Source organism: Mirounga angustirostris, unplaced genomic scaffold, assembly GCF_029215605.1.
Source record: "Mirounga angustirostris isolate CCGP_5_RB_7025 unplaced genomic scaffold, mMirAng1.0.hap1 SCAF_10, whole genome shotgun sequence".
In the NCBI taxonomy this organism is placed as follows: domain Eukaryota; kingdom Metazoa; phylum Chordata; class Mammalia; order Carnivora; family Phocidae; genus Mirounga; species Mirounga angustirostris.
In genome coordinates, this window is record NW_026991718.1 from 64,761,860 (window position 1) to 64,775,039 (window position 13,180).

Sequence of the window (13,180 nt, forward strand, 5' to 3'; positions counted from 1 at the left end):
TAGGAAATTTAAATTTATTAGGAAGTTTTTGCGTGGTTGATATCATTAATATTAAAAACAAAATGGTCTGGTACCATTAATCTAGTTGCCAGAGAAAGCTGGTACTTTTTAAGGTTTTTGTTTAACATCCGTTATAACAAGCAACATTTGGATTATTAATAAAACTTAGTAGCCAATTGAAAGGATGAATACCCAACTTTTGCATCAACATGAATGGGACTGGAGGAGATTATGCTAAGTGAAATAAGTCAAGCAGAGAAAGTCAATTATCATATGGTTTCACTTATTTGTGGAACATAAGGAATAGCATGGAGGACATTAGGAGAAGGAAGGGAAAAATGAAGGGGGGGAAATCAGAGGGGGAGACGAACCATGAGAGACTATGGACTCCGAGAAACAAACTGAGGGTTTTAGAGGGGAGGGGGTGGGGGGGATTGGTTAAAGGGTTAGCCCGGTGATGGGTATTAAGGAGGCACGTACTGCATGGAGCACTGGGTGTTATATGCAAACAGTGAATCATGGATCACTATATCAAAAACTAATGATGTACTGTATGGTGACTAACATAACATAAAAAAAAAAAAATCTCTCCCTATTCTGTGAAACTTTGCTTAAATGGTCCTGAAAATTCCCAGATTCTCTGTATTTGAATACTTGCATACCTTTAAAAAAGTGCAACCTTCTTATCTCTACCTCCAGTAATCCTTTTCATTCCCTGCTTTATTTTTATCCTTAGCACTTACCATCAAAACCATTTACTTTTTTTCTGTCTACTACTAAAATGTAAATTCCATGAGAACACGGATTTTTGTTTGTTCATTGCTGTATTTCCAGTGTCTAGTACAATGTCTGGCAGATAATAAACACAGTAAATACTTGAATGAATAACTGCCCTGATTTTTTAAAAATTTTATTTATTTGGGAGAGAGAGAAAGCATACAAGCAGGGGAAGTGGCAGGCAGAGGGAGAAGCAGGCTTCCCGCTGAGCAAGGAGCCCAATGTGGGACTCGATTCCAGGACCCTGGGATCATGACTTGAGCCGAAGGCAGACGCTTAACCGACTGAGCCACTCAGGCGTCCCAGCCCTGATTTTCTTATAACTTTCTCAGCTCTTTCAGTTGTATTGCTAAAATTCTTTCTCCATACATTTTTTGTATGTTTCTAATCACTTTTCTAACAAAGTGAAGTATGTTTACTAGTTCATATGCATATATATTATCATCTTTAACCCTTCAATTAATTTGTTTCTCCTGCTGAAAGTCATATTTATCTTGGGTTCATTTGTGTAGTATTTTTCCATTTTTTTTTTTTTTTTAAGATTTTATTTATTTGACATAGAGAGACACAGCGAGAGAGGGAACACAAGCAGGGGCAGAGGGAGAGCAGGCTTCCCGCGGAGCAGGGAGCCCGATGCGGGGCTCGATCCCAGGACCCTGGGATCATGACCTGAGCCGAAGGCAGATGCTTAACAACTGAGCCACCCAGGCGCCCCTATTTTTCCATTTCTTTAGCACCTTAATGATGAGCATCTTTAGAACTAGGTGAAGTCTGGGAAGTCTGAGGATATATAATAGAGCTTTAACAGTAGCAATCAGGTTTTTTAAGCCTCTAATATCTTTTATGTCTTCTATATTTTCAATATTACTTGTAAGATTAGAATAGGGAAATAGGAATTTTTACAAAAACGTAACCAGAATCCTGTGAAGAACCCATAGAACCAAACAGAGATTTTTAGAATAATTTGGTTTTTTTTTAAATTTGTGTAGTTTTTAGCTGCCTTGCCTAATATTAGTACTTTCAGACATAACAAACTTAATACTTAGAAGTAAAGTAAAAGTAGAGTAGAAAAGTAGATTTTTTCCTATTAACTAATATTTTGTAACCTTTATCATTTAAAAAATACCTTTATACGTTCATTTGATTTCCTACCCTTCCCAAGAAAAGTCACATACATAGTAAGTCATGGAACTTTGATTTAAGCCTAGGCATTCGGACTGTACTCCACCAGCATGTTATGCTAGGTATCAGATTCTACTATACTAAAGTACATTTTTAGATACATGGAGATAATTTTAAATTTAGCAGTTTCCTGTAGCAATTGTATCTCATCCAAATATAATAGAATTTCACAGTGTAAAAGTGAAACACATGAGGTCATTGATGATACCATATGGTGAAAAAAATCCATGAGATTGGCTTTCGTCTTTGTGAAGAGACTGAGTTAGCATGAGGCATGGGGTAACAGAGTAGGCAGAGAGTAGGGAGCCAACTGAGGAAGAGGGTGGAGGAACAGGTAGTGACCATACTGAAGATTACTATTCACCTGGACCGTTTTGTTATAACCGTGTACCAACATAGGATATTACATGGTAAATCAATATAATAAATTGCCTTGAAAAGTTGATGTTTTCTAGTATGATTTATCAGTTTTCACTCATGTTATCCCAAAATAAAAGGTGTAAATGAGAATTAATCCTTTATCTTGAAATAAAGCTTTTTTCTAATAATTCAGGATCTCTTAAAATTTAATGCCTCCTTTTATGATACTGAATTTGAATGTTCTTTGTTCAGACTTAGACTATCCACTAAATGGGATAGAGACAAAATAGTGATTGCTTTTTTTATATAGCTCTTATTTATGATTTCTTTTACATATGTACAATGATAGTCCTGATAATTTTGCTTCAAGGCAAGGAAACTAAAAATTAGAAGAATTAGAAATTTATTCCCTTAAGTCCATTTAGCTGTTACCTACTTAGCTAATAGCATATTCCATCTTGAGGTAACTTGCTTTGAATTGGAAAATTCATTTATTAAATAACCAGACTCGGTCTCAGTCTTTGGAGTAAATGATTTTAGCAGTTTTTGACACTTACTCTTAATTACTTATCTAATCAGATACACATACAGAGTATATACTTTTTCTTTAAATGTATGCATGTTTTTGGTAATAGTTTTTAAAGGGCTAGTAAATATAATGCTGAAGAAAATGTTTTGAAACTTTCTCATACATATCTATAAAGAATTAAAGATAAAAGGTTAATTCTAATGAGCCTCTGGTACATGTCACATACTGGCTATGGGAAAATGCTTTATGGGATCTAGAATTACACATCTTAAAAAGCAGTACAAGTTAACTTTTCATGATATTTGCTCCCTCATCATAGTATTAAGTAAAGAGTGACTCAGAAAGAAATAATTTTAAAAACTTCTTAGGAACTAGTTATGTCTGAATATGTAGTGAAAACCAAATTGTAAGGACATTCACAGTTATTTCTATAATCTTGCAAAGCTTCGGTAGTATCACAGGACACCGATCAGTCCTGTAGTCTACTTCATCTCAGACCCTTTGTAGCATGCCATTATTAGTAATGATAGACACATTGTGTTCCTTCATTTCCTCAAAAAAGGGGTAGGATAAATGGAAGATGCATAGTTGAGTTATTACCTAAAATGAGTAATATGAAAGCATTCAATTCTTTCTGAATCACCCTGTACTATCAGAATGTATATATATTCTTGTCACTGAAAGTTTGACAGAAATCTAAGTAAAACATCTATTGTAGATAGAAGGGAGAAATAATGATTGACTGAGGAAGAGTTCACAGGCATAAAATGATCAGACGATACAATTTTTAATGAAGTAACTAGCTTCTTTAATTTTAATAGAGGTTTTTAATTCCCTTAAAGAGAGGTAACAAAAGGTCAAAAACGTACACATGCTTGATCTTTTATTGAGGAATGTTGTTTAAGTATCTAACACCTAAAACTCAGATTTCCAAATAATAAATATTAGACCTGTTCTACTTGGACACTTATTTTGTAGGTATTATTTTTTTTAAGATTTTATTTGAGAGAGAGTGAGTGAGAGAGGGAGAGCACGAGCATAAGCAGGGGCAGAGGGAGAGGGAGAAGCCGACTCCCCACTGAGCAGGGAGCCCAGTGTGGGGCTTGATCCCAGGACACTGGGATCATGACCTGAGCTGAGGGCAGACACTTAACCAACTGAGCTACCCAGGCACCGCTATTTTGTAGGTAATAGATGTGTTATTAAGTCTAGCTGACATTTTAATTTTTGTTACTTAATTCATTAACTTAAAGTTACAAAAAGTTTAAGATCTTGGTGTCTTTTTTTTTTCATTTTTTTGTTTATTTTTTATTTATTTATTTTTATTATGTTCAGTTAGCCAACATATACTACATCATTAGTTTTTGATATAGTGTTCAATGACTGTTTAGTTGTGTATAACACCCAGTGCTTTTCACATTACGTACCGTCCTTAATACCCATCATCTGGTTGCCCCATCCCCCCACCCCCCCTCCACTCTGTAACTCTCAGTTTGTTTCCTGGAGTCCAGAGTCTCTCATGGTTTGTCTTCCTCTCTGATTTCTTCCCATTCAGTTTTCCCTCCCTTCTCCTACGGTCCTCTGCACTATTCCTTATATTCCACATATGAGTGAAACCATAAGTCTTTTTAAGACCTTGGATAACTTTTTTCACCTTTTTAAAAGCTTTTTAATTGCAGTATAGCATATCTACAGAGAAGTGCACAAATGGTAAGTTATAGCTTGTTGATAATTATCTAGTCAGCATTACCCATATAACAACCTTTGGGATATCTTTTTACAGGAGACTTTGCAGCAATTGATCATGATGTCCTTGCCAAATGTCTTAATCATTGGCAAAAATCCTTTTTCTGGTAAGTATTAAAATTGGCATAATGTGATAATAGTCTTTGTGTAATACTGTAATGCTTATCAAGATCTTGCTCATTTATATGAACACAGTAGGTTTTTCATGACTCTAGGGAAAGTCAGAGGTGATACTCCATTTTGTAGAGAGAAAATAAACAGAATATTTGTAATATGTAGATGAGGTCTATATATTACAGACATACATTTTATGTCAAGTCCAGTGTTTTTTTCAGCTCTACCAAGTTGATACATTTCTGTAATGATTTTTAGTGTCTCATTATAAACAAGTATAGAAGATAATATGGGTATAAGATTAAAGGAAAGAAGTGATTTTGAAGTAATTTCTAAGTTTATATTCATACATCTGCTATCTTTCATTGCCAGAGCTGTTTGAATCTAAGATTTTACTGATTGATGTTTAGCTTATATTAAACTACTTCTAAATGGAAAGGTGAGAAGCAGTTTTCTTAGATCATTTAAATTATTTTCTTCAGAAGTTTCTGCCTTTTGCCAGATTTTAATTGTGACCTCTTCAGAGTTTTGATTTTTAAACAATTAGGGAAATTAGTAGCTACTAACCAATTCAACAACAGGCTTATTCTTTTAGGCTACCCGTAACCCAAATCTAAGTATATCTTCTCCAAACCCCACCCCCCATTCTCATTCCAAACAAACAAAAATAAAGCCAAAATAAAAACTAAAATCAAGCATGAATTTTTCCTGAGGAAACTACCACTTAGATGAGGTGAATTAAGAGTTTAGATAGTCTTTAGAGACATTCTGGGATATTTGATTATATAAATTAAAAAATGAAAAAAAATTTTTATATGTAGAATGGAATTATTTTCAGTTTTACATGAATTTAGTAATTACCTACCAAATTATAGAGACCAGGAATATAAAGAAAATGGTCTGTACTCTGGAGGATCTTATGTTTTGGTGAGAGATACACAGATGACTGGGAAATCATGTAATAATTAATATACAATAGAGCTATATAAAAGTATCAGGCATATAAAATATGGAGCCATTATTCTAAAAGTTGGCAGATTAGTGAGAGTTGGGGACCATGGGTGGGCGGTTGCCAGGGAAGACTACACTGAGATGTTAGAGCTGTGCCTAGGATTGTGATTAGTAGTAGTTCCCTAGAGGGATGAGTGTAGGGAAGAAAGACAAGCAAAGAGAGTAACAGAAGTGAAGGCAGACGAGTGTGGATGTATATATATTTGGGGAAGGGTGATTAGTGTGGCTAAGAAAGTAGGTTGTTTGCTGGAGAGTAAGAGGAAATGTTTGAAGAAAGATTTGGACTTTGTCATAGATGATTGCCCTGATGTTGAAATTTAGCCCAAAGAAGTGACTTTTTTTTGGATAGCTGCTGTATGTTTTGAGAAAATCTGAATTGAGTATTGTTCACCAGCAAATATACTATCCACTTCTGTTACAAATCATTAACTTTATCCAGCTTATTATATACATTCATTTTATCAGCTTTGCTGTAACATTTAAGGTTTTGATCCAGGTTCGCCTACACAGTGGAAAGCCATTTAAATTTTGTAGGTAGATGGATCATATAAGATAGGAGTGTTAGAAAGAAAATGCTAATAGGCCTAAGAGAAGCCAGACCTATTAGGAACCATTTGGTTGAATGTGTGGCATGTCCCTATATCAGCAGTTCATTTGGTACACGGGTGTGGTATAATCATTTATGGAAAACTAGTGGATTTATATAATTAGCATACTTTATTGCATAAAGCCTTGAAGGTCATCTTATCTATGCTGCAGCCCTTCAAAGTTGACATCCTTGCCCATTTCTTCTGCTCTCACCACATTGTGCACACAGCTGCTTTCTTGACTTCTTCACTATACTTGCATACTTAATCCTTGGGTCAAGTTGTTGTGGATATTACCTTTAGAAGGGATTCTACCAATGTAAGTAAGAGAGTTGAACTAACGTAAAATGTAGTACTTAGCAATCATTTTTATTGCAGAACAAGGCACAGAAGAAGTTAAAAAGTTGCTTTTACTTTTACTGGGTTGTGCAGTTCAGGTAAGTTAAAATATTTCTTTGTATTTTCATTTTAATAACTCTATGTTTTTTCAGGCTCTAGTTTCTGAAAGACTTAAAGATGGGCTATTGGTTTTTCAAAGTCTATGTTAGGAACTTTTAAATAACTATAACCTTCTAAGGAGATTTTGCAGGAAAACACTTATTCTCTTATTTTATTTCAAACTGTACTTATATTATCAGATAATTGTATTATTTAAAAACTGTATTTTTTTTTTTGAGCCTTTTATTGGCCCCAAGTTTTTCAAATTTCCATAGAGGTACTCTTAAAAACTTCTCCCAAAACATCCTTATGATTTATGTGTGCATGTTTGTATGTTACAGAAGGGATGATTAACAACAAAAAGAGGCAGAAATTATGAAAAATGTTATTTTGGAGTCTGGATTATTATTATATTGCTTTTGATGAGTGATAAATAGCAGCTATGATATATTGAATACATACTTTGTGTCAGGTATGATTCTTATATAGGTTTTCTTATATCTTTTCTCACATAAGAAGATTGGTGTTTATATAGGATGATATTTAAGTTACCCAAATTAAGACACTTTTGAGAGTTGGAAAGGGTACTGTTAACAATTACAGTGGAACTGCCTGTGTAAACTGGGACTGTCCCTGACAAACCAAGATGGTTGCTTGAGATTCATATTGCCAACAGGCCAAAGAGTTAAGTTTAAACTCTGGTCTGACTTCAAAACCTATTTTTCTATGTTGATTTTTCCTTTAATCGGCCATTTTTTGGGTAAGTGATTACAGTGTTAAACTGTCTCAATTATTTTTGGAATGAATTTATTTATAAACAAATATTGTGACCACAAGTGATTTTTTACATACATTTGCCAGAAATTATAATTCCAAGAGAGTGTGGCTTTTAGAGCTAACTGCTTGGGAGGTATAGACTTACACAATGCATGTTATTAAAGTTTCATGCTCTGTAATATACAGGTGTTTACTTCATAATTGATTAAATATTCAGTAAAAATAGTGTTTGTGGTCATTGCTGTTCTAATTTGGTCATCAGATCCTAAATTAGAAACACAGTCCTTAATTATTTACAGCCTTGAATACTGTATTTGCTTTTAAAAATACCCTCTATTGGTGGATGTTATGTAAATTTAAATAACATAGTGACAGCATAAATTTGGTTGTAACTTCTGGTTACTATTGGTTGTTATTTCTGGTTACTAAAATTGACAGTGGGAATGGAGCAGAATGAAGGACTTTCTATGAACAGTTTAGGGAAAGCCTAAAATATAAAAGAAACCATCATGAGCTGTGAATTGTGTAAGACTGATGAATCACAGACCTATACCCCTGAAACAAATAATACATTATATGTTAATAAAAAAAAAAAAGAATTTAGATTTCATCCTGTCGGTATTTGGGAGCCACTGACGCAAATGACATAAAATGTGTAACGGTCAGAATCTCCTGTCAGCCTTTAACTGTCTATATGAACAATTAGAAATCTTTGTTGATACTGAAGAGCTAAAATGTACTTCAGGACAAAACCAATCAGCTAACAAGTATTGTTTGTACACTTTCTAGAATGTAATCTCTATTACAGAAAATCTATCCTTGTGTAATTCAACAGGTTAAAAGTCTAATGTTTAATACAATATGTAAGTAGCATAAATATGTTTTTCCACATCAGGATTAGTTTTATCTGTTATACTTGTGATTTGTAGGTAGAAATAGTAAGTTAAAGTTTGCTGGTATGATACTAAAGTCCAAGAATTCAGTGGGCCACAAGTTTTAAAAGATACTATATTCATGAAAAGAAATAGAAATGGAAGGAAGCATAAGGAAATTGGAAAAAAATTGTTTCTTTTGAAGAAGAAAGTATGAAATTCTTAAGGGGAAGTAGCATTCAAAAACAGTAAATTAGTCTCTGTCAAAAGATCTTACAGAATAAATTTATAATTGACTTTTTTATCCTTGATTATATATAAATTCACAGGAATAACTTTGAATACAAAGAAGACTGTTCAAGGCAAGGGCTTAGATATTTCCATTATTGACTAATTAAACCAGTCCAGTTCCACCAGAATCTTTTCTAGTGGATAACACATCTTCTGAACCAGTTCTGAGCATCAGCTAAAATTTTTATGGACACATGGCTCTGCATCCCAGCCATGAGATAGTTGAGAGATTCTCAAGCAAAATCATCCTACACAGAAGGAAAAATGTTTGTAGTGTATGTTGTTTACAAATATTTTTCTTCAAAGACAATGTAAAATTCAGCAGACCTTAGTTTTATATTAGTACTGGCTATTCAGTATCCCAAAAATATTATTTATTTTGGGCTTTTGCAAGGTTGCATAGTGTTGAAAGCAACTGAGTGTCAAGTGTGATTGGAATTAAAATTTTGACCTTTATGTGTGCCCTCACAAGCAATTCTAACACTAGTATTCGATTCAGAAAACTATTTTTGAACTTGGTCAGCTTGAGGGCTATATAGCCTGTTGTTTTCCTAGCAGTTATCTGTAAAGCATCCTAAAAATTAGCATTTTAGAACATTAATTATCCCATTACATTTTGGGGAAATAAAATAATACATAGCTTCTAGCTGAGGCATTTTCTTTTCTGAGAATACATGAAAATAGCAAATGTAGCTTAATATAAAGAGGGAATTTTTTGCTGATATTGTTTTTTTATTTTTTTAGTCGGGAAAATTTATAAATAAAATTCACCATTTTACTAAATTTTTTTTTAAGATTTTATTTATTTTTATTTGAGAGAGAGAGAATGAGAGAGAGGGAGTACATGAGAGGGGAGAGGGTCAGAGGGAGAAGCAGACTCCCTGCCGAGCAGGGAGCCCGATGCAGGACTCGATCCAGGGACTCCAGGATCATGACCTGAGCCGACCGAAGGCAGTCGCTTAACCAAATGAGCCACCCAGGTGCCCCCATTTTACTAAATTTTTTTTTAAATTTTATTTATTTATTTGAGAGAGAGAATGAGAGAGAGCACATGAGAGGGGTTAGGGTCAGAGGGAGAAGCAGGCTCCTCGCTGAGCAGGGAGCCCGATGTGGGACTCGATCCCGGGACTCCAGGATCATGACCTGAGCTGAAGGCAGTCGCTTAACTGACTGAGCCACCCAGGCGCCCCACTAAATTTTTAAGTGTACGGTTCATTAGCATTAAATACATTCACATTGTTGTGCAACCATCACCACTACCCATCTCAGAACTTTTCTCATCTTCCAAAACTGAAATTTTACACCTGTTAAACAGTAACTCCCTGTATCATTTTTCTTGGAATATCATGGTAATCTGCTGACTTAGATATCAGTTGCTATAATAGAGTTAGAAATAACTTTAGTGCCCATAACACATGAAGAACTTTATATAAAGATAAAAGAGAGCTTAATTTTAAGTGGAAAAAACAATTTGCTGATGATTATCTAGTCTTCTTCACAACAGTCTTCATAGATGGAAGTAAAGCTATTTATATGTCTATTTTTAACACCAGACTTTATGCTCTAGAATGGGGCTGTCAATACAGTAGCCAGTGTGAGCCACATGTGGCTGTTTAAATTAAAATTAATTACTATTGGGGTGCCTGGGTGGCTCAGTGGTTAAGCGTCTGCCTTCAGCTCAGGTCATGGTCCCGGGGTCCTGGGATCGAGCCCCGCATCAGGCTCCCTGTTCCGCGGGAGGTCTGCTTCTCCCTCTACCATTCCCCCTACTTGTGTTCCCTCTCTCGCTGTCTTTCTCTCTGTCAAATAAATAAATAAAATCTTTTAAAAAAATTAATTACTATTAAATAAAATGAAAATTTTAATTTCTCAGTTGCACTAGCTACATTTTGGTGTTCAGTAGCCACATATAGCTAGTGATTACTATATTAGACAACACTGATATAAAAAGTTTGGTCCAATTATTCAACTTCGGAATTGTTATCTTCTCTCATTCTCTTTTCCATCTTGATAGTTTTTCTCTTTTCTATCCCTCAAGATCCTATAACCTTCATTGTGTATTCTTTAAGAAAGCCTAACCTATTTATAAAGCATATTTGGAATTCTTAAAAACTTTCAGAGTTTGAATAAAGATGAGATTTAGTAGAAAATGTGGGTATTTTAAGAGTAAAAGAAGAATTCTCATTGATTTGTGTTGAGACTATGTTAAAGGATGAGCTCCTAAAGATAGTGTAAGTGAAGAAACAGTGGCTATAGGGCTTAGAAAAGGGAAGTATATTTGTTAAGTTTGAACTGAAGGCAGACAAAGATATGGCAGTTGAATTGGGAGACCCTTCCACTGAGTCATAGTCATCATAACCCTGCTATTTTATGTGTTCATTGGCTTGAAAACTATACATAGGTCAACATCTTTGGAAGCATTAAATTTAAAAATTGGGCATAACATACCTAAAAAGTTAATTATGTTGCAAATGTACTATCAGAAAGTCATTCTTAATTGTTCTCACTAGACCTGTCAAATATTATTTACTAGATGAAAAAAATTCTTGTTTTTAAATTGATTAATTTTCATCCCATCCCCCCAAAACTCGATTTCCTAGTCACAGCTAGAAATTGTACATTCTTAGTAATTTAATTTTAAGTATTATTATATCATTCTAATAATTTTGTTTTTACAGGACACAGAACTATTTTTACCAATGGGAATGTGTTAAGTTAAATTGTAGGCAATAGAAGTAGAGTGTTATAATTTGATATAATAAATACATAGAGTATAAAGCAGAACCTTGCTAAGTTTCTTAATGATCAAAGGACCAATTTTTTCTTTTTGTGAGTATATTCTCTTCACTAGTAGTTGGGTAATTGGCCCCGGAGATGCAACTAAGCTAGACAAGGCAGTGCTGTCTGTTTTGTATGCACTTCTCATTTGGTAGCTGCAAGAATACAGTTATACCAGCAGTTGGATTGCAGTTTAAGAGATGTAGATGGGAGGCAGAGATATTAAGATGCATGTTAAACTCTTACTCAGTACTGACTGAAAAGAAAAAGATTAGGTTTACATCATAATATTTTTAATTTATATAAAGATTTTACAAAGTTATACAATAAAAATTGCTGATTTTATTCCACTCAGTACATGTGTACTTGTATATATACTCTTAAATTTTGCCCCTGGTAACTTTATGTTATGGTAGAAACAAATATTTATTGTACTACCTTATAAATGTTGAACTGGGCCTCAAAAGTAGGTTTCTTTTATTAAGATTGATAGGATGAAGATGTGAGAATGGATTGTAAGCTTGAAGTAAAAATTGCTTACAATTTTTTTTTCCCAAGAAGAAAGCCTGTTTTGTTTGATGATAGCCAAAGACTGGCTGAGCTTTTTGGCTGTATTCCGAATTCTGCCACTGACTCACTGTGTTTTTTGGCAAGTAACTTATCCTCTCTGAAACAAGTTCTTGATTCTTTACTTTTCTGTTTGTAAAGTTAGCATAATAATATTGTACTGACCTCAGATGGGTTGTGTAATGGTTTCCCACTTTAGAACTTTACAGCATAAAAATAGCATGGGTTTTCGGTGCTATGCTTTTTAAATAAATATTTCTAAATTGTTATCTTTTCAGTAGGTAAGTATATTAGGCCATTTAAATGCAAAACAAACAAAACCCTCATTGTACTGTTCAAAACATAACCAAGTTTTTTGGCCTGATGAGTTTTTGGTTATTTACAACATATTAAGGACTATAGCCCATAAAACGTGAATGATCATTTTATTATTTCTTTTAGTGTCAGAAAAAAGAAGAATTTATTGAAAGAATTCAAGGTTTAGATTTTGATACAAAAGCAGCAGTTGCAGCACATATTCAAGAGGTAATAACTTATACTCAGTTTTTATATACTAATTTTTATGAAGATTGTGGTGTGTTTATATCTCCCCACATACTTGAAGTCCTAGGACAAGCAAGAACAAATCAAGGTCAGGTACAGATGAACCCTGCTGTTAGACAAATTATCGTCTTCTCTTTAGAGATAACTTTTTTTTAATTATTATGTTATGTTAATCACCATACATTACATCATTAGTTTTTGATGTAGTGTTCCATGATTCATTGTTTGCCTGTAACACCCAGTGCTCCATGCAGTTCGTGCCCTCTTTAATACCCATCACCAGGCTAACGCATCCCGCTACCCCCCCTAGAGATAACTTCTTAAATGAATCCTCATGGCACAGTGCTAACTAACTAACGTGTACTGTTGCCTTTATCCATAGGGACGTTAGGTAGGAAGTGTTTAAGGAATGAAGTGTATGTCTTTGTTAGCACAGAATGAACAGTATTGTAAATGGAAGCAGCAGAAAGTGGATCACTGCCTGTAATTCAAAACTAAAATGAGAGGTAAGATGATAATCTAAGTACTAAGTCATTCCAGTGATTTCCTTTTGAATGAATGGACACAGTATAATTTTTATTGAAGATATTACTTGAATTATAACACAT

General features: G+C 34.1%; 1 protein-coding gene across 6 annotated transcripts in view; it reads left to right on the forward strand.

Moving 5' to 3' along the window:
- The window catches only part of CCDC88A (coiled-coil domain containing 88A), a 121,697-nt gene that overhangs the window by 31,558 nt on the left and 76,959 nt on the right, over nucleotides 1–13,180 (forward strand). For all 6 annotated transcript variants that reach the window (XM_064572495.1, XM_064572496.1, XM_064572493.1 and 3 more), the window contains exons 4-6: nucleotides 4,632–4,701; nucleotides 6,685–6,743; nucleotides 12,471–12,554. In XM_064572495.1, the coding sequence (XP_064428565.1) occupies nucleotides 4,632–4,701; nucleotides 6,685–6,743; nucleotides 12,471–12,554 (213 nt within the window). The remainder of the gene's footprint in view (nucleotides 1–4,631; nucleotides 4,702–6,684; nucleotides 6,744–12,470; nucleotides 12,555–13,180) is intronic.